This window comes from Octopus bimaculoides, chromosome 3 (assembly GCF_046866305.1).
Source record: "Octopus bimaculoides isolate indiv1 chromosome 3, ASM4686630v1, whole genome shotgun sequence".
Lineage (NCBI taxonomy): Eukaryota > Metazoa > Mollusca > Cephalopoda > Octopoda > Octopodidae > Octopus > Octopus bimaculoides.
Window position 1 is genome coordinate 62,343,833 of NC_142930.1, and position 22,184 is coordinate 62,366,016.

A 22,184-nucleotide genomic window follows, 5' to 3' on the forward strand; every position below is an offset into this window, starting at 1 on the left:
AACAAGCAAGTGTATTAGTTTGACACTTGGGAAGAATGGAAAAATACTTACATACACACAGTGAGCTTCTTTCAGTTTTCGTCTTCCAAATCCACTCACACAGCTTTGGTCAGCCCAAAGCTATGGGAGAAAACACTTGCCCAAGGTGCCACACAGTGAGCAAGTGTCTTCTACTATAGCCCAGTCTTGTCATATTTATGTAACAAGCTTTATATTGTTTCTCTTTACTAAATTCTCTCACAATGCATTAGTCAGCCTAGGGCTGCAACAGAATATGCTTGTGCAAAGTGCCACACAGTACCACCTGAACCACAACCATGTGGTTGTGAAGCAGACAGCTTAACCACACATGTATAAAACAAACTCTGATACCACTCACATAGCATTAGGACACAAACACTCCTCACATTGTGTCCATTTACCATACTTACACAAACACATGTATATGCACACATTGCACTCTTATTGCATCCAACTTGCATTTCATGCATCACTCATTGTACATGTTGTATATTCTTCATGAGACATTTTGCATTTGGTATATACTTAAAATATATGCTTCACATAAGTTGGTATACTCCCATTACATATGTACGCATCACATCTGTTTGCCTATCATTCATTGTATAAGCATGCATTACATGAGCAAAACACTTGAACCATTTACACTGTCTGTTGATAGAAATGCTCTTTTTAAGAGCAAGCCAGAACATACTTGAATCAACATAGACTATATTTATCAGTGTTTTGTACAGAGTTAACCTGTTAGCATTCAGATTACTCTATCAAATGTGATGCTTATTGATTAACATTGTTTTGAATTAATCGTGAATTATCTTGTAGCTTCAAGATTTTGATTATGTGATTGTTTATTTTTTGATGACTTTGTGTAGTGTAGGTGTGAGAGACTGAATCTGTTCGGTTTAAATATAAAACAGATAGGATATTTGGGCCTAATACGGCCAGTTTAAATGCTAAAGAGCTAAACCTTATCAAAGAAAGAAATGGTTCTTTATAACTTCTGTAATATTTATTATTGTAAACAGCTTTAGGTTAGTGCTTGGTGTAGTCTTCAATAAATCAATGGAAAACCAAATTTTTTCCATTTGTAAGAAATGAGAACAAAATAGTGGTTACTGTTTATTTAGAAAAAAATAAAATAGCTCTTCAGTTATATTTTTATGTATATTAACTGGGTTTTTTTTTTACATATATATATATATATATATATATATATATATATATATGTCTGCTTGTGAAATAGTTACATTTGTTTTCAGCTCTTTTACTTTATTTTCAGACTCTATGTTGTGTGGACAAGAAAGGCATTCTGTCTTGGCCAAATCCTTCTGCTGAAAAAGTCTTCTTCTTTTCTGATATTCAACAATCAACTGAGAACAACAGCCCCCATGATTCTTTATATTCTTACTCTGAAGACTTCACAGGATCTCAACACCAACCAGACCCTGGCAGCACACCTGACTGCACATGTTTTCATAAAGAAAATACCACAGAGCCAATTCATGGTCAGTGACACTTTGATAATTTTTATTACTCGTGTAGAATTCTTTCAAAGTAAATTGTTTTTTTTGTTTTTTTTTTTTTTGTAGCTTAGTTGTTTAAGGTATTTGGCTCACAGTCATAAGGTCATAGGTTCAAATCCTTAGACCAGGTAGAACATTGTGTCCTTGAGTAAGACAAGTCACTTCATTTCATGTTGCTCCATTCTACTCAGGTGAAATGAATGCCATCCCAGCACTGATACAACCCTTTCTCCCTCCAACTGTTACATCCTAGATGTTCTGCTGCATCAAGTGTGAGATCGTGTCTGTGTTTGGTTGTGACTACATGGGCACCTAAAATCAATGGAAACGTGTCATGCTATCAAATTATATATGCTTCCATGTGATGGCTATGTTTTCTTATATAGTGGAACAAAAGATAGAGCTAAAGGGAGACTGTTCTGGGTTTTTTACATTGTCATAATCCCAGTCTGTGCTATAAAATGGTTTCTGTTATACAGAACATAAAAACATGCTCAAAAGTATTACTGATGCAACAGCAAAGATTCATGGGTGATGTTGTCTTATGCATATTTGATAATAAAATACCACAATAAGTATAAGACACTGCAAGAATAACCCTATCCAACTCCTGGCAGTATATCAAAACAGACATAAAACAATGATGATGACGATGCTGTTATTACTGTACAATTTTTTTATCCATTATTCTCTGTGAGTATTGAATATCCAGATCAAACTGACGGGCCATATCCAACTCCACTGAAATTGATTTTTTGAATTTTTTATTTTTGTGTCTGTCCAGTGATGAATTTCAAGTTACTAAACATCGCACTTGACACTGTTAAGTGAGCATTTCTATGCAGGGCATCCACAGGGAAATTAAACACTTTCCTTAATCCTTTGTCTTCACTTGTTTACTAAGGATGACCAAAACAGTATAGTCTTCCTTACCAGTTAACCTCTTTTACATGATTAAATAACTCAGGACACCAAAAGATCAGCTAACACATAACTATAACAAAATTGAACATTAGCCCTTTAGCATTTAAACCAGTCATATCCAGCTCAAATATTCTACCTGTTTTATTTTCTAACCAGCCAGATCCAGCCTATCACACCTACCTCTCAGTGCCTTCTAAAAAATATACAATCATGTCATCAAAATTTCAAAGCTGAGATAATACATAATTAATTAAAAGAAGAAAAAAAAACATTGTGAATGAGAAAGCATTGCATTTGACAGAATAATCTGAATGCTAAAGGGTTAAACTGCTGGTGGTGGTGATGATAATGGTTAATTTCTTTTTCAGTTCCTAAAACCAGCTGTCATGTTGAAGTTTTGGATTTAACTCATGATTCAAAGGTAAATATCAGTTGAATTTTTTTTTTTTTTAATAAATAATTCAGTTTTTATTTTCAGAAATATTTTTATTGCTTAGGTACAATATGGAGTCAGGATTTTTCTCTTTTCAAATCTCTATACTACTTTATCAATTTTCTCAATGCTTATCACGCAGTCGTTTTTTGTGGTTGGCCATGTGTCCAGTAAAGCAAACTATCTAAATAATTGTTGTTATACATACATGGCTATTTAGTTAAGAAGTTTGTTTCACAACTATGTACCTTCAAATTCACTTCCGCTGTGTAGCACTTTGTGCTTCTGCTTAGTCAACACCTTTTGGGTGAAACTGTTATATATATATATATATATATGGTTTAATGCCAAAAGTAATCTCAGCAATTATCAAGCCTGCCATGTGGGATGTTAGTGCTTGTCTCCATCTTGGATGAAAACCCACAAATAAAGAATATTTATTCACCAGTGTGATGTTGAGCACTCATTCTCTCTGTTCAATATTTGGGTGTGTAAATAAAAACTTCATTAAGGTATATTGGTGAGAGATGTAAACATGAGTGAGAAAAAAAAACAAAACAATAAACCAGCACTTTCTAACAAAATTCTTATGGGTCTGCCTGAGTTGTACAAATGCACCCCGTTTACTTTTAGAATTGTAAATGCATTGAACCAGTAACTGGTCTGTTGAAAACCTGTAATCAGCAATGTTATTGTTTACAAAATGTGATCTAAAATGAGCTGAAAATATTTATTAGAGTGCCTCCACCCTTTATAAATATGAATTGTACATATTTCTAATTATGTAGATTGAATGGTTGAGAGTTATTAAGCACAAACAATACAAATTTAAGAATGACAAGCCAATTATCCAGCAACTTTTTCTTTGTTCTACACATGAATTGCAAATACTGCTTATCAATGCATGTATGTGTATGTATATATATATATATATATATATATATATATATATATATATATATATAACTGCTAATATCCTAATATAGTAAGGTTTGTTGGCAGTCTTATGATGAAGTTGTAATATTTCTTTTCTTCAAAATTTACAAAATTCCTTTTCTAATTTTGTGGTTGCTTTTTTTTAATTCCATGGTTTAATGTTTTCAGTTATAATTAATTTGATTTATTTCTCATTTCAGAATTCATTTGGATTACATTTTGATGATCCAACCTGGAAAAATCATATATCATCTTTGAAACCATTAGTAAGCAGTTGAACTCTATATATATACTTGTGATATTTGAAGTATTGGTTTCCAAAAAATGCATTATAATCAAAAAATCAAGTTTTAATGGGTTTTTTTTTTTTTTTTTTTTTTTTTTTTTTGAGAATCACTGTTCAGTTAAATAGTTGTACAACTCCCTATATGATCTGGAACTCATACTTTACCAAAGCCATAGCATTATACTCTTAAACAGTACACAGTTCTCTACTCATCTCTGAGTGTAAAAGAAAAACAATAGGATAAAATATTACTGATTTTTAGATTGAAAATTGGAAAGGAGGTTAACATTGTTTTTGAAACTGCATTGTTCTCAAGTTAATGTGGTAAATTGTCTACCATTGTTCAAGATTAATTTCTTTTTAATTCTAAAAAGAAAGTAACATCTTAAATTTATTATTCGTGATGAATGTATAAATTCTTAGAAAAAAGATAGCTCTGAATATTTATAAGTATCTTGAAAGAAATAGTTCTTAATTTAGAATTTGTTTAAAAATATGTCTAGAACAATCATTTTGGGTGAGATAAACAAACTTTAAATGTTGGTGGTATTGAATGACTACTGTATCTTCATTTCGACTATGTGTAAGAGAAGCTATTGTCATTAGTTTGAAGGGCAAAGCCAGAAAAAGAACGGCCAATGTCATAATGCTATGGACCTATGTATAAAAAAAGTGGCTGATCAGCATAAATTCCTGATGAATTTTGTTGGGGTTTTTTGTGTCAAAGTCACATAAAGACAACTAATATTTAGAATAATAATGAAATAAAGGGACGATCAAAGTAATGGAATAGTTTGTGTGATGTTTTACTGTATCTAGTCAGAAATCTTGTTATTCAGGCTTCAAATCTTGTCAATGAAGTTTTTTTTTTTTCTTTACATCCCTTTGGTCAGTAATTACCTGAAATCCATTCAGTATATCCTACTCTTGTCTCCTATAAAGATTTGTCCCTGTATTATGTGATGAAATTAATACATCCTGAAGTCTTCTAAACATTTACTTCATATATGAGATAAGGTCACAAGCAACCCAAGAGCTAGAAAATGCTAGAGGACCTTATGGTTTATAGAATTAAGAGAGTATTGTAGTTCGCTTGAAGCATTGTGTATTGTTTGTAAAGAATAAAAAGTTTAGAAAGGTATAACAATGCACTATAGAACAAAAAATGGACTATATACCTGTTGTAACTTGGTTATCTATAGTCCGATGATATTTCGGAATTACAATTCCTTCTTCAGATCTTATTTGCTGGAGTCTCTGCTATAAACAGTTTATAGCAGAGATTCCAGCAAATAAGATCTGAAGAAGGAATTGTAATTCCGAAATATCATCGGACTATAGATAACCAAGTTACAACAGGTATATAGTCCATTTTTTGTTCTATAGTGCATTGTTATACCTTTCTAAACTTTCTATTCTTTATAGAATTAAATTTCATATTAGTGTTCTGGTTAAGAAATGTAAAATTATTTTGTCCTGAAAATTACTGTAATTATTTAAAGAAATATTTATTCATTTTATTTTATTTTTTTTCTTATTTCATATTGATCTCTTATTAGGGATTAAATATCTTAGCTAACACCTGTAATACAAGTATTGCTACTTGGTATTCTCAGTTCACTGACCATGTAGCAACTGCTGCTCTGGAAAATGAGGGCACTGTTGCAGTACTAAATAGAAGGTAGGTGTTGTTTAATCTTCATTAACCCTTTAGCATTTAAACTGGCCATATCTGGCTAAAATATTGTTTTATGTTCAAACCAGCCAGATCTCACTTCTCACACCTTCCCTGCTATGTCATTCTACACATACAAACAATCACATCAAAATCTCAAAGATGTGACACAATGCAGATTAAATCAAAACAATGTGAATAAATAAGCATTATATTTGACAGTAACCTGAATGCTAAAGGGTTAATCAATTATCAATAGCGTATAAATGTTTATTTATAAATTTCATGCAGAGATTTTATCCATTATTCAGATGCAATAGCAACTGTATTTACAATGAATATACTGCTCATAGGTACAGCTCATGGTTGTGTGGTTTACTTCCCAACCACATGGTTTTGGGTTCAGACCTCGGGCTGGTGCTTCTACAATAGTCACTGACTGACCAAAGCCTTGTGAGTGGATTTTATGGTGGGGAAACTGAAAGAAAGCTGTTGTGTGTCTGTGTCTGTTTTTCTTTTTTTTTTTTTTTTTTTTTCCCCCATTATATGATAGTTGTAAGCAAGCATCACCGTTGTGCAAACGGTGTCCTTTGTTTCCAATATTTCGTGAATATATGTCTGACCAAAGGGAAATCTTACCTTTTTTTGTTAGAAACACATAAGGGTTGGTGACGGGAAAGATAATCCAGCCATGGAATATCTACCTCAACAATTTGTCCGATCCATGTAAACATGAAAAAGTGGATGCTAAAACAACAATGATGGTAATGATGCTGACGATGATGATAATGCTGCTGATGGTGATGCAATGGCTGCAGGTACAATAGTCTGATAGCTGTGAATAATGAGGGAACTTCTACAAAGTTGCTTGACCTGATAGAAATATCGGCTAAATCACTCACAAATCTTAAAATTGAAAGGTTTCATTGGCCAATGCAATACTAGATATAAAGTGACTGGTTCATCATCGCTGCAATAACTTTGACCATCATTCTGCTTGATCAAGGCTGAGCCATGAGATTAAGCAACTTTGAATACTTGTGAAAACTAAAAAAACCATGTTTAATATGGTTAAAAATCCATATGGTTAATAAAATTGTGGCTTCTCAAAATATCTACTAATATTGGTTTCAAATTTTGGCACAAGGCCAGCAATTTCAGGGAAGTGGCTAAGTCGATTACATCAACTCCCATGTTCAACCGGTACTTATTTTATCAAGTCAAAAGAATGAGAGGCAAAGTCTGTCTCAGCAGAATCTGAACTCAAAACATGAAGACAGATGAAATGCTGCTAAGCATTTTGCCTGGCACAGTAATGATTCTACGAGCTTGCTACCTTACAAAAAATATCTACGAATATTAAATGATATATTAAGGTAACAAGCTGGCCGAATTGTTAGCCCACTAGGCAGATGCTTGGCAGCAGTTTATCTGTCTTTACATTCTGAGTTCAAATTCCACTGAGGTTGACTTTGCTTCTCAACCTTTCAGGGTTGATAACATAAGTACCAGTTGAGGACTGGGGTCAATGTAATCAACTTACCTATCTGTTACACTTGCTGGCCTTGTGCCAAAATTGTGAAACCAATATTAAATGATATATTTGTATATTATGAATTTATATATTTTATATCATTGAGTTACAGATTTGGGATCTTTTTTAAAACGGGGGCCACATTTTTCATTAATGTTTTACGTAGTGTTTTTGGTACCGAAAGACTTTCAAACTTCGTATACTTATCTATTTTGTGTTATAGAACAGAAAAATATTTTTGTATTCGAATTTATTTCATGTAAAAAATTGTCTTATTTCGATAATTTCAACCAATCACTGACGTCCATTCAGCCGATATACATTAAGTGCCGACTACATAAACAAACGATTCTTCGTTTTATTTGCTTTTTTCATATTAAATTTGCTTTAACCCTAACTCTAACCCTAACCCGAACCCTAGGGTTAGGGTTAGGGTTAAAGCAAATTTAATATGAAAAAAGCAAATAAAACGAAGAATCGTTTGTTTATGTAGTCGGCACTTAATGTATATCGGCTGAATGGACGTCAGTGATTGGTTGAAATTACAGAAATACGACAACTTTAACATGGAATAATTTATGGATTTCTTTTTTTTTTTAAGAAGACTAAGAGAAAAAGATGTTTTATATGACACATTCTACCAGTGTTCCAAGTTTCAAAGTGTTTCGTTAATGAAAAATGTGGCCCCCGTTTTAAGAAAGATCCCAGATTTGCAATGGTTTACTGGTTTAATTTAACTTATGAAAACAAGAATGACAAGTGAGTGTCTATAACTTAACACAGAATAACATTGCAAAGGCCTGTGTTCAAAGTGTACTAGTTTTTATCACTGATTCTTTCATTCTTCAGTGAAATATATGACAGAAGATGTACACATGTATATTTCATATTATTAAAATGATTTGTTGTTTGTTCTTGAACTTTTCTGAAAGGCAAAACAACTGGTTAACTCTTACAACACTCCAAACCCTTCCTTCCACTGCACATCAATTCGACTACTTCTCTCTCAGTTCCCTTCTATCACATGCATTTCATTTTCCACTTGATAAAACAGTTTGTAAGAAAGAGAAGCTGTCTTTGTGTATATGTATGTGTGTGAAAGAGTGAGAGGAAAGTTATCCAAGGGAAGACAAAGTAAAACAGTCAGAGCAAGTGTGTTTTAAGTAGATAAAGACAATAAGAATGAAGGAATGAAGTGGAAAGTAAGAGTTGTTTTCTGGCAGTATACTGAGTTACTTAGTAAAAAAAAATTTGTAACAACAACTAACTAAATGTAGTTAATGATGATTAAGGAATCATTCTTACTTAAAGATAGGTGTATGTGTAGAGTATATATATATCTTCCTACCCATGCATCAGGTTCCAGTCTGATCTGGCATGGTTTCTATGGTTGGATGCCCTTCCTAATGCCAACCACTCTAAGAGTGTAATGGGTGCTTTTTACATGTGTTTGTTTGTGTGTGTGTGTGTGTGTGTGTGTGTATATATATATATATATATATATATATATATATATGCATATATTTAATTAGTATAGGATGTACACTAGGAAAAACCACCTAGTGGCAGGTCATCATTTGGATGAATAGATTTGAAGTGAAGCTCCTACAATACTCTGCATGTTAGTATGCAAGAAAGCATGCTAGTGTGCGTGTGTAGTCAGTTTTGATACACTTTCCATCTATAAATTTCTTTTGTAAGTCATTAGTTGACTTGAGAGTTTAATAGAATTTCGTGAAAAAGTACCATGTTTTGGTATCAAACCTGCAATCTCGTTGTGTCTCTGCAAAGTTCTTAACCACACAGCCATGCCTGCACCAGTATAGAAACCAGAAAGAAGGTTGGGATTTGGTGGTGTTTACTAATTCCTTCATTGAATGAAATTGTTTTCATATTCAGTATTATTTTAAATACTTCCTCTTTTAATAGATGCTTATGTGAGTTAGCAAGACAGATTGGGTTCTCCAACAATGCCCTTGATATATTTTCTAAAAAGCAGATTATTGGTGTCTATAGACAGGTGGTGAGTATTTTTTCCTACTTCTAAACCATTTTAATTACTATTCTCTGTTATTTAATTCAAACTTACATTTCTCAGTTTACCATTTTATTGATTACATTGACCCCAGAGCTCAACTGGTATTTTATCAACCCCGAAACGATGAAAGACAAAGTCAACCTTAGCAAAATTTGAACTCGGAACATGAAGTTGGACAAAATGTTTAGCAGCATTTTGCCCAGTATGCTAACAATTCTGCCAGCTCACCCTAATTTACCATTTTTAATTATGCTCATTAGATGAGACTAGTAGAAACACATCTGAATAACACAGCAGTCATTGTTTTTTAATGGTTTAGTCAAGAAGAAAGGGCTGTGCCCATAGCATTCACAACCCTCTGAGACCAACATGGTACTAATGATTATAAATAACAAGCTTGTTATTTACCTCTTCCACCCAGACCCACACAACATCCTTTCTCTCTGTATCAGCTATTAAACTCCATAGTAACCACTTCAGCCGACCCTTCCTCCTCAGAATTCTCTCCCCACCCACATTTTTCCTGCAGGTTTTAACCTATAGATCTTCATGATCAATAAAAAAAAACCGATCTGATCTCACCAGTCTCAAAAACACGCCAAAGATCTTGAATGTTACTAGGCTAAACCTTAAAAAAATCAAAATCTTAACTGTTTTCTTTGTCGCATAGTAATTGTTAATTATCCGAATTATAAAAGTTTTGTGCATATTCAATTTTTTTTAATCCTGTAAATTGATATTTGTATTCACTATGATAATAAAAGCCAGAATAAAGTTACTCCTATTTTCTTTGGAATTTATTTTCAGCTTGAAGAGAGAGCTGCTAAAGAGAGGCTGCAGAGAGCTCGATCAAATGTACATCATAAAATTCCAATGCCAAATATGGTCTCAATTGTTGTGAAAGAAAAAAATTCTGGTAATTTTTTTTTTTTTTCTTGCTCTCCTACAGATAAAATGTATTTGCAAATGTCTGTTAAGGTAATGATGGTAGATGATGAACTTGATTTTGATAAATTAGTGTTCCAGTTTTTCAATCAACATAACTACCTACTCATCATAATTGTGTCATTAATGTTCTTTCTTGGCCAAGCTCAGTGTGAAACTATGTGACAATGTTGGGTCCTCAAACAGTAGATTATAGATTATCAGATAAGCTTCTACATACTTTCTATCTACCCTGTCTTTCACTCACAAGGTTTGGATCAATCTGAGGCACTGGCAGAAGACAGTATAAGATGCTTCACTGTGGGATTATGAAACAAACTTCTTAACCACACATCCATTCACAAAGTGCAGGTATGGTTGTGTGGTTAAGAATCTTGTTTTCCAATCATGTGGTCTCGGGTTCAGCCCCACTGTATGGCATATCGGATAAGTGTTTTCTATTATAACTCCAGGCCGATTAAAGCCATGTGAATGGATATGATACCCAGAAACTGAAAGAAATATATCACACACACACACATATATGCTTGTGTGTGTACACTTGTCTAGATATCACGTAATAATAGTTGTAAATGAGCATCATTGTCATACAATTGAGCTCGTTCATTTCCAGTTTTCCATAGCTGTGGGAAAATGTTACCTTGCTAGGAAATAAGTGAGGGCATTCGGCCATAGAAAATTTGCCTCAACAAATTTTGTCTGACTCACACAAGCATGGAGAGGGATCATTAAATGATGATGATAGTCACACACTCATATATACAAACATCTAACTTGTTCTCTTTCTCTCTTCCAATACATTCTCTACTGTAAGTTCCAACCACATAATTAAAAACTCCTTGTTCATATTGTTTAATAAAAACAGTTGGTTTCTCCTAAATGTGAGCTGTATTTTTCTTTAATAGGTATGTTCCAGCTTTTATGTCAAGGTACAGCCGATTTGATACTAGACTGCTGCACTGATTTCTGGAATGGAAAAGATTTGTGTACTCTTACTGATTCTGATAGGCAAGTTTCCATGTCTCTAATTTTCATGTTTGTTCCATAAAAGTATAAAACACCAAAAAATGTCAGCTAAACTCACAGCAATTTCATGCCTGTATTTTTTAATTTTATTTCGCTTTACTTATGTTACCTGTTCTTTTTGCGAAGATTGTAAGCAATAGAACTTGTTTTCAACTCTCTAAAAATATAGTGTCTATCAGACCAATGTAGCATCCTCTAAATGGTCTCTTGACCTGTGCTAGAAATAGCAACCAAATCTCAATTTACACCCTAGCACCTCAAAAAAAAAAAAGAAAGACGCATTGGACAATGCAGTTCTAGATGCACAATGCCCTAAAAAGATGGATGGTCATGACTTGAATGTTTTTAATTATACATTTGCTTAATCAGATCTAGCACAGGGTTAAAACAAAAAAATATTGTGCCTTTATACATTGTTAAAAGAAATCTTATATAAAGATTTATTGAACCCAGCTGAGATTATAAGAATTTTAAATTGGAAGGTCCCAGCAGTTGATACATGCTGCAGTGATTTCTGAAATGGATTAATCCTTAAATAAAATGAATGGTTTATAGATTTGAAAGCCTCCTACACTGAACTACAATGAGTTTTTCTTTGTTTTTAATATTTATATATGAAGGTCTGTGAAGTGGTAGCAATGGTAGTGCTGAACTGAATACCTTGTATTTAGTTACATCCTTTTATGTTCCAAGTTCAAATTCTGCCAGGGTCAGCTTTGCTTTTCACTCCCCAGGGGTTGATAAGGTAAGTACCTGTCAAGTATTGGGGTCAACTATACCCTCACACAAAGTTTGCAGCCTTGTGCCAATGTTAGAAATCGTTGTTGTTCTGGTTTTTGTAACTAAAGTTAAAGCAGATGAGTTACAAGCTGGACAAGAAGCTTTACAGCTGTTTTCAGTTAAATTTAGATCCAAGTTTATTTTTACCATTCATCATTAAAGAGTTCAAATGTTGGGCCTCATAGAAGTGAGGAACGAGGCATTGAAGCACGATCTTCAAATGTTGGGCCTCAAGGAGGTGACAAGTGACCCGAGACCTTTGGTGATATGTTGTGCTTGAGAAGACTTATCAAGCCAAGTGAAATTGTAGTCATGGCCATTGCCAGTGGCATGCAAAAAGCACCCATTACACTCTTGGAGTGGTTGGCATTAGGAAGGGCATCCAGCCATAGAAACCATGCCAAATCAAACTGGAACTTGGTGCAGCTATCCAGCTTACCAGTTCCAGTCAAACCATCTAATCCATGCCAGCAGATGTTAAATGATGACGATGATGATCATCATCATTAAAGAGTTGATAAAAATTTTTTGATACCTTTAACTCTTTTGTTACTTATTTCTGTTGAGATATATTGCTTTTGTTTCAATTAATTTTGAAAATAATGAGGAATTTAATAAAATAACTTTAACATCATTAAATTGGTTTTTGGAACATGAATTAACAAAACATTTTGATGGAAAATTTTAATTCAGATCACATTAAGACAGGAAGTTGGTATCATCAAAGTAAGGGTAGTCTTGGGTGGGTTGGTTGGTATGAAGTTAGTTGTACTTCTTTCACAAGTGCTTTGATCTGAAATCATGTATTGGATTAAAAGCTATTGCATAATGATAGAACCAAAGTAGTCATTAAATCTTTTGCATTTAAACCATTCATATCCAACCCAAATATTCTTCAAGTTTTATGTTCAAACTGGCCAGATCTAGCTTCTCACACCAACCCTACAATGACGTTACGTTTGGTGGAGTAATATGAATGTTAAAAGGTTAAACAAAAAAATAAAAAATTAAAATGTGTTACAATAAAACCATTATAATTATTGTAAGAGATGAAACTGTGGTACCAATAAGTTCTTATGAACCTGAGTCTGTAACCATTAGCATTATTTCAGTATCTTTTGAGAAACCTTGCAATTTACACAGTTTCTTGTTACAATAAAAAAAAAATGTAAATATCTAGTTTCATGCCTTTATGTAAAATCTTTAATCTTGTTTCTATTCAATAAGGTCAACTTTGTTTTTCATCTTCACAGAGGTCTATGAAAAAATAATCCTGGAATCAATTAAATGGACTACACCCTTCCACATAGCCTTCTGCTTGTGTTATAAATCATGATTGTTAGTTTCTAAATACCATTTATAAACTTGCCTTTTTTCTTTTTTTTCTTGTTTCTCTCTCCACAGAAAGAAGGTGTTGGATTTTTACCACCGAACTAGCATAGCTTCATATTGTACAGCATTTTCTTATCGCCCACTCACTACTCAACTGACATCACCATTAAAAGACCTGTATATTGAACTACCTGCTGATTCTTCTTTTATGTGCCAAATACAAAACCCTTCATCCAGGTATGAAAATATTGGTTTGTATCTTATTCTTAATACTCTAACCAAATTGTTGGTTAAGGTTTTTTGAAGAGTGTTTTTTTTTTACTTAAAATAAATATTGATATAACCATTTGTACAGCACATGAAATGGTACACTATGAAATTAACCATTAAACAATCTTAAATCTAGCAATGAGGATTTTTATCAGTTACATTATTGTCAAGTTCCTTTGGTGCTACCAACAAAAACATAATGTAAAAACCAGCCACTGTCACCAGGTCATTCTGATGATGGCGCTGAAAAGGTTGTAAAACATTAATGGACATGAGAATGTTATTGCTTCCATGCTAACATCACTAATGATCATTTACACCATCACATGATGTCAAGACAAGAGTGTACACACACACACACACACGTGCGTGCACACAATTCAGTCTACCAAATCCACTCACAAGGCTTTTGTTCGACCAGGGCTATAGTTAAACATTTGCTCAATGTACCATGCAGTGAGACTGAACCCAAGACTGCATGGTTGGAAAGCAAGCTTCTTAACTATACAGACACACCTGCACCTATTCAAATCAAATGCATTTATGATGCCTACTATTATTTAAGGCAGTGAGCTGGCAGAATCATTAGCATGCCAGACGAAATGCTTAGTGGCATTTCATCTGTCACCATGTTCTGAGTTCAAATGCCACCAGGGTCGACTTTGCCTTTCATCTTTTCGGGGTTGATAAAATAAATACCAGTTTAGTACTGGGGTTAATGTAATCCACTTACTCCCTCCCCCAAAATTTCAGACTTTGTGCCTACAGTAGAAAGGATTATTATTATTTCTATAATCTACAGAAACAAAAATAGACTTGTAAGATAAATTTTTTGATGAAATGGAAAATAATTCTTCATGCTAGCTTGATATAAAAATAAATCCTTTCTGAAAGTTATTTACTCTTTTCTAGTCATTTGTTTATGTTTTGTTTACTTCTTTACAGAAGAAATGAGTGTCTGAAACTAGACAGTGGTAAGTTGACAAAACAGCATTGGTGCTTTAGTGCAGACTCCCTAGTAACAGATGATGGACCAAGCCCTCAAGATAATGTCCCAGCTTGTTTCCAGATGCAGTGCAGCCAAATTTTTATGGGTATGGTTGCCATGCAATATCAAGCTAGAATGGTAAGTCTGTATTTTGTAAAGCTTTGGTAATCTTTTTAAGGTATGTAGGATAGAGGGGTAATTCTTTGTAGGGTCTCTCCATTATATTGATTAAAAAAAAAATTTACGTGGCTTTGAGAAGTAATTTATAGCAAACAATGGATAATACATTCGCTATATATCTGCAGTGACAGACTTTGTCTATGCTGTGACTGCAGGACACACATCATTGACAAGCCCAAAGAAGGGTGAAACTTATGTCTGGTGTTCTTGTGATTCACTGCTGGGTCAGTATTTGTCCTGTGCTGTGCGTGAGAAGACCCGGCAAGCCAAGTAAGATCGTTGCCAGTGCCCCTGGACTGGCTCTTGTGCGGGTGGCACATGAGATGCACCATTTTGAGCATGGCTGTTGCCAATACCGCCTGACTGGCTCCCGTAGGATTTTCGAGTGAGATCGTTGCCAGTGCCCCTGGACTGGCTTGTGCGGGTGGCACATAAAAGACACCATTTCGAGCGTGGCCATTTTCGTGCGGGTGACACGTAAAAGCACCCACTACACTCTTTGAGTGGTTGGCGTTAGGAAGGGCATCCAGCTGTAGAAACTCTGCCAAATTAGATTTGAGCCTGGTGTTGCCATCCGGTTTCACCAGTCCTCAGTCAAATCGTCCAACCCATGCTAGCATGGAAAGCGGACGTTAAACGATGATGATGATGATATTGTTTTTAACACATGTCAATGAAAACATTTTCTCTCAAACAACACCACAGCATCAGATCTGTCGATGTGTGTATGCATATATGCATGTGTTTCCACATGTCCTCCACTTGAAAGCATTTTAGCAGTTGTGATGCTTTGTTATTCTCCATAAATATTACATCCTCTACCTTAGCAATGTTGATCGTTTTGTTGTGTGAAGGCCTGTGGAATAAAACTACCCTACTTGGAAAATAAGTAAAAGCTGATGACAGGAAGGGCATCCAACCATAAAATACTGTTTTAGTAATTTTTGTCCAGCCCATGTGAGCATAGAAAAGTCAGTCAGATGACAGTGACAGCAGCAGCATATTGTTGCAAATCTATTTAGTAAAGGTTATGTTTACTTTACTAATTTAATATTTTACTAATTTAGTAAAGTAAAATCTTGAAAAAGTACTAGAATATGGCAGAAACTAAACCCGATGCCTGTCCAAAGCATTTTCATGAGCTTGTCCTAAACATCCATACTTGTTTTCAGACTTTTAGTTATCCCTTGTTTTATATGTCCTGAATAATATAAACCTTTCTTTTTGTAAGTCCCAAGTTACTCTGGTAGTTGAAAAAAAGATTGGAAATGTATATTATATATAATGCATAGATGCGAGGGAAATAAGTCTTGTGTATCACATGACATACAGAACAGGTAAAGGGTTAAAGCTATGTTTACAGACTGAAATTACTCAGGTGCTAATAATTAACTAATGTTTTGCTAATAATCAGTTTTATTTCTACAGAACTACAATACAATTTTAAAATTTACTGGTCTGGCACAAGGCTGAAGATAAACAAGTTTAGAATTTATATCTTATAACTGAAAGGCTCCAATTTTTAGTTCTCAGAGTTACTTGTTTCTGATCATCAACTGCTAAACCAAGCCTGGTTTTCTTTTGAGTACTGGAAATCAGAGCCTTTCAGTTATAATGTATTAAAGAATTCTCTACAATTGTATTGGGTCTTGTAATTTGTTGCTTCTGATGAATCAACAGTCTGACGTATATCAATCATCATCATTTAGTGTCTGCTTTCCATTCTGGCATGCATTAGACAGTTTGACTGGAACTGGTAAGCTGGAGAACTGCACCAAGTTCTAGTCTGATTTGGCATGGTTTCTATGGCTGGATGCCCTTCCTAACACCAACCACTCCAAGAGTGTAATAGGTGCTTTTTACATACCACGGGCAGAGGAGCTTTTACATATCCCCAGCACAGGTGCCAGTTACATGACACCAGAATCAGCCACGACTATGATTTCAGTTTCAAATCTAAAACAATTAGGAAAATAACTTGTGATATAATGATATTGATATATAAATGTTTGACCATACCTAAATTTTGTCTTTTCCAGGAGTTTGTGCAAATGATTGATAAACTTGAAACTGCGTTCATAAGATTTGTGCATTTTTCAAATGAAAATGAACTCAGAAGTAGGGTATGTATCCATCAGTAAAGATTTTAATGAAGGTTTCTAACTTAGGCATGAAGTCGGGAATTTGGGAGTGGGTGATTAAGTCAATGCCATTACTTAACTGGTACTTTACGTTATCATCCCTGAAAAGATGAAAGGTGAAGTTGACTTCGGTAGGATTTGAACTCAAAACATAATGGGCCAAAACAAATACTCTGAGTTTGCAAACCCACCTGCCAAATAAACATTTTAATAATAATAATAATAATAATCCTTTTTACTATAGGCACAGGGCCTGAAATTTTAGGGGATAGGTAAAGTCGATCACATTGACTCCAGTACTTGACTGGTACTTAATTTATCGACCCCCGAAAGGATGAAAAGCAAAGTCGACCCCAGTGGAATTTGAACTTAGAACATAAAGACAGATGAAATGCCACTAAGCATTTTGCCCAGCATAATAATAATGAAAATCATACTTTCTACTTTAAGGCACAAGACCTGAAATTAAGGTGGGAGCTAGTCAATTATATCAACCTCAGTCCTTCACTGGTACTTATTTTATTAACCCTTGAAGGATGAAGGGCAAGTTGACCTTGGTGGTATTGGAACTCTGAATGTAAAGGCAGAAGAAATGCCACTAAGCGTTTTATCTAGCATGCTAATGATTCTGCTAGTTTACCACCTTTTTTAAAGAATTTACTTCAGCAGGATTTGAATTCAGAATGTAGAGTTGGAATACTCTGTGAAGCAATCCCATACCGTTCCCAAACAACTCAACCAAATAGCCGCCTGTGCATTTAGCTACAGTAATAATAACAATAATCCTTTCTACTTTAGGCACAAGGCCTGGAATCTTGCAGGAGAGAGTTAGTTGATTATATTGACCTCAGTGTTCAACTGGTATTTATTTCATCAACCATGAAAGGATAAAAAAACAAAGTCAACTGTGGTGGAATTTGAACTCAAGATGTAAAATTGGGCAAAATGCCACTAAGGCATTTTATCTGGTGTGCTAATGATTCTGCCACCGCGTCACTTTATGAATCTCCTCATATAATAATGAGCACAGTGTTTTTATATATTTTTGTGTGTGTGTATATATATATATATATATATATATATATTTGTCCAAAATCGCACAGTAGGAGTGACAGGAGAGGAGAGAAAATAGTAATTCGGTGAAGAAGTAGTAAGAGTAATAGCCACGACTGAGAGGGGGTGAGAGAAAGTAATAGCAATAAGAGAGAGGAAGTGGCAAAGAGAGCATTGTGTATCTTCTACTATAATAATACTCTTGTATATTTCTCCGTCACAACATGAATGAGAAAGGAAGGGGTGATCCACCAATGGAAGTGGGATAGTGAAAAGTCAACAGTGAAACAAAAATCAAACAGCACTTCAACTCTATGTGAGTATAAGTGTGTGCGTGTAAAAGGGAGGAATGTGTTTATGTAAAATATATATTAGAGTGAGTATATATGTGTTTGCGTATGTTTATATAGAAAGATACATAGAGCCGGCAGAAACGTTAGCACGCCGGGCGAAATGCTTAGCGGTATTCCACCCGTCGCTACGTTCTGAGTTCAAATTCTGCCGAGGTCGACTTTGCCTTTCATCCTTTCAGGGTTGATAAATTAAGTACCAGTTACGCACTGGGGTCGATGTAATCGACTTACTCCCTTTGTCTGTCCTTGTTTGTCCCCTCTATGTGTAGCCCCTTATGGGCAATAAAGAAATAAGATACATAGATATAGAATTACAGACACACTCACATCTACACATACATATATTATATATATAAACAGACACACTTAAAAGGAAGGAAGCGGGCTGTGACAAAGTATAGAAAACTGCGTCTGTTACAGACTGTGCTATCATATGTATAAATGTATATAAATGCATGCGCGTGCACACAGTTGAAACACCGCTTGATTTTTTTTTCACTTTCTTGTCCCCTTTTTATATATAAAATACTTAGCCATGATTTTTGATGGCGCACGATCAGCTCGTGATATTAATAATAAAGAACTCTTATTTTGCTAAAGTAGTGCCTAAAATTTGGATCTTTCTCTGTTTTTCAAAATTTCTCTTTGAATTTTTCTTTGGTTTGTCATTTCCTTTTAACTTTTAATTTCAGGTATTTTCAGAGAAAATGGGTTTAGAAGCTGGCTGGAATTGTCATATTTCTTTAGCATCACCACTAAAATCTGAGGAAATATTCATGCCAGGGACATCTCAGGGAGAATTATCTCATCGTACATCAAAATATTCCAGTCGAGTCTCAAATGATACAATAGGGCGGGACTCTCATGGTTTGAATACTAAACTAAAGCATTACCAACAACAGCAGAACTTGCCCTTCAAGCAAAATCTTGGCAGTGGAATGCACGGTCGAAGTTTCAGTGCACCTAGTGTTATCAACCTCGACATGTACCTCGTCAAATTTGATGATAGTTCTTCTACCATTCAAACCAACTGCGATACCACATTTTGTACTAATCCTGAATTTCAAAAAGAAATGGAAAATGTTGAAAAAGATAGTCTCCTCAGGGACCCTTTAAATGACTCAGGTGAATTGTTGACTTCACAGACCAGTGCAACATCTTCTGACGAATATAATAGTGAGGATGACCACTGTTCTGAAAGTCATCTAACGTCTAGTTGTGTTACTGATAACACAGAATTCAGCTTGCCAGGAGTTCTAGATAACCGGGCAAGTATTTCCTCTCTCTTTTTTTTGCCATTTTTTTTTTTCATGAATTCTAAAATAAAATTGGACAGTACTGTATTAATAGCTACAGGCATGACTGTATGGTAAGAAGTTTGTTTCCCAACCACATAGTTCCAGGTTCAGTCACACTGTTGGCACAGCATCTTAGGCAGGTGTTTTCTACTATAGCCCCAGGCAAACCAAAGTCAAGTTAGTGGATTTAGTAGATGAAAACTGAAAGAAGCCTGTCATGTATATATCTATATGTATGTATGTGTGTGTGTGTTTTTGTGTTTGTCCTGAACCACTTGACAACCACTGTTGGTTTGTTTATGTCCTCATAACCTAGCTATCTGGGGAAGAGAGACCAATAGACTAAGTACCAGGTTTTGGGAAAAAGGTAAGTACTGGGGTTAATTTGTTCAAATAATAAAAAAAAAAGAACCATTCAAGGAAGTGCCCCAGGATGGCCATAAATAAATGATAAAAGATAGAAGATTTGATATCCCTTTGTGTTCATCTAAATTGAGTTCATTCACATTTAATATTCAGCCATATATTAATTAAAATGTTCTGCTACTTATAATTTTGTAACTCCTCTATGTAAACTGTATATGTACACATACTGAATTACAATACAAACTAGATACACATTGCTTAAGTTTATTGCTATGATAGTACTTTCTTCATGAGTGTGACAATTCATTTATTGATAGATTACTACTGTTCTATTATCCTGACATCAAAATCAAGGAAAAAGAATATATTGAAAATCTTTAATTAATTCCTTGCAAGCACTTTCTGAAAATGGCACAATCTTGTTATGTCTGTTGTGTAGTGGCTATTTCAAATCTGGTCATTTCATTTTTGCATGATGCTTGTTAATTAGTGAAAGAACACGTTTGTTATGAAAGAAATGTTTGTAAGCTGTTTTATTTAATGCAGTTGCATGTTGGTGTTAGGAAGGTCATCCAGCTGTAAAAACCCTGCCAAAACAGTCACTGAAGTCTGGTGCAGGCTTCTGCCTGGCCAGCTCTTGTGAAGCCATCCCATCCATGCTACTAGCATGGATGGAGAACATTAAATGATGATGATGATTTATGTATTAGAATCATGAGGAATAATCTATATAAAATATGAGAAACGAAGGAAAGATTTAATATCATCATCACTTAACATTCACTTTCCATGTCAACATGAGTTGAAGAATTTGACAGGATCCAGTGAGCTGCAAGATTTTATTTGGATCTAATGTCAACTTTGGCTAGATGCCCTTCCTAATGCTAACCACTTTACAGAGTGTACTGAATGCTTTTTTTTTCCATGCCACTGGCATTAGTGATTTTGTCAATCTGTCCCTCATTTGTGAAATATTTAAAAAATAGAAATATTTTTTTAAATATTCATTTACTGCAATTTGTGGAATATTCTCTAAAAATAAGATTGTTCTACAATTTTCCCAAGTGGTGCTGATCTGATTTTAATTTCATATTTTTATCTAAAGCAAGATAATGGAACAGAAAAGAAAATGGAATAGCATTTAATTTTGTTGTTTAAATCCCAGATTGACCTTGATCAAGCTTAAGTGGACACCTATCACTGAAGATGTGCAGTATGCTGAAATCATGTGATCTAGCAGTTCTGGCACCTATACTGGACAATTCTTGTCTGCTAATGATATGTGTATGTCTATTCTTAGCACTGTGCAGCTGTACGAGAAGTTCTCTCAGGACAAATATGTCAGTATTCTGTGTTCAAAGAATACGTCGCTATCAAATAGGATATAAAGACTACCTTTTGGTGTTAATGCTGCTTCCATCACCAATATTTTATTTTTTTATAATACAAAGTATATCTAGGACAACATTAGCTAATGTATTTCCCTTTTCTTGAGATTGGAGTGAGACTTGGCTGTTATTTCTGACAAGTGACATGACTACATTAGCTTTTGTCATTTACTATTATTTCAAGACTGTATTAAATACTAAAATAATTTATCAGAATTGGATAGGCTCTTTAATCTGTAAGGGTAACCATTATATCCCTAAGCATTCGGAATGTAGCAAATAGTTCTACTTGAAGAAAACATAAACCTTGTAAGTGAAAACTTACTATTAGCTATTAAGTGAAAGACAGACATTAAATGATGATGATGATAGCAGTTTTTTTTGTTTTAAGTTTCAGCATTTTTCAAAGGAAAACTAAAATATCTTTAATTGCTGTTTTAGAATAAGATATTGTCATCTGATTATAATATTTTCTTCTGTAGGCACAAGGCCTTAAATGTTTAAGGCTAGTTGATTACATCAAACTTAGTACTTGACTGGGGCTTATTTCATTGATTCTGAAAGGATGAAAGGCAAAATTGACTTTGGCAAAACTTAAACTCAGAACGTAAAAACTAACAAAATACTGTGAATCATTTTGTCCAATGTGCTAACGATTTTGTCAGCTCTCTTGCTATTCATTTAATTATAGTAA

At 34.3% G+C, this 22,184-nt stretch overlaps 1 protein-coding gene across 6 annotated transcripts in view; it reads left to right on the forward strand.

Moving 5' to 3' along the window:
* Positions 1-22,184, forward strand: part of LOC106879891 (transmembrane protein 94) — a 96,089-nt gene that overhangs the window by 56,765 nt on the left and 17,140 nt on the right. For 3 of the 6 annotated variants that reach the window (XR_016241062.1, XM_089349040.1, XM_089349041.1), the window contains exons 9-19: positions 1,301-1,526; positions 2,837-2,889; positions 4,038-4,103; positions 5,683-5,804; positions 9,262-9,355; positions 10,178-10,286; positions 11,221-11,323; positions 13,526-13,690; positions 14,669-14,849; positions 16,931-17,014; positions 19,131-19,706. Coding sequence is in view for 4 of the 6 variants with exons in the window: in XM_089349040.1 (XP_089205166.1) it covers positions 1,301-1,526; positions 2,837-2,889; positions 4,038-4,103; positions 5,683-5,804; positions 9,262-9,355; positions 10,178-10,286; positions 11,221-11,323; positions 13,526-13,690; positions 14,669-14,849; positions 16,931-17,014; positions 19,131-19,706 (1,779 nt within the window). In the remaining 2 variants the exon portion in view is untranslated. Of the gene's footprint in view, positions 1-1,300; positions 1,527-2,836; positions 2,890-4,037; positions 4,104-5,682; positions 5,805-9,261; positions 9,356-10,177; positions 10,287-11,220; positions 11,328-13,525; positions 13,691-14,668; positions 14,850-16,930; positions 17,015-19,130; positions 19,707-22,184 lie in introns of all 6 variants that reach the window. The other 3 variants (XR_016241063.1, XM_089349043.1, XM_089349042.1) reach the window with 2 other exon arrangements.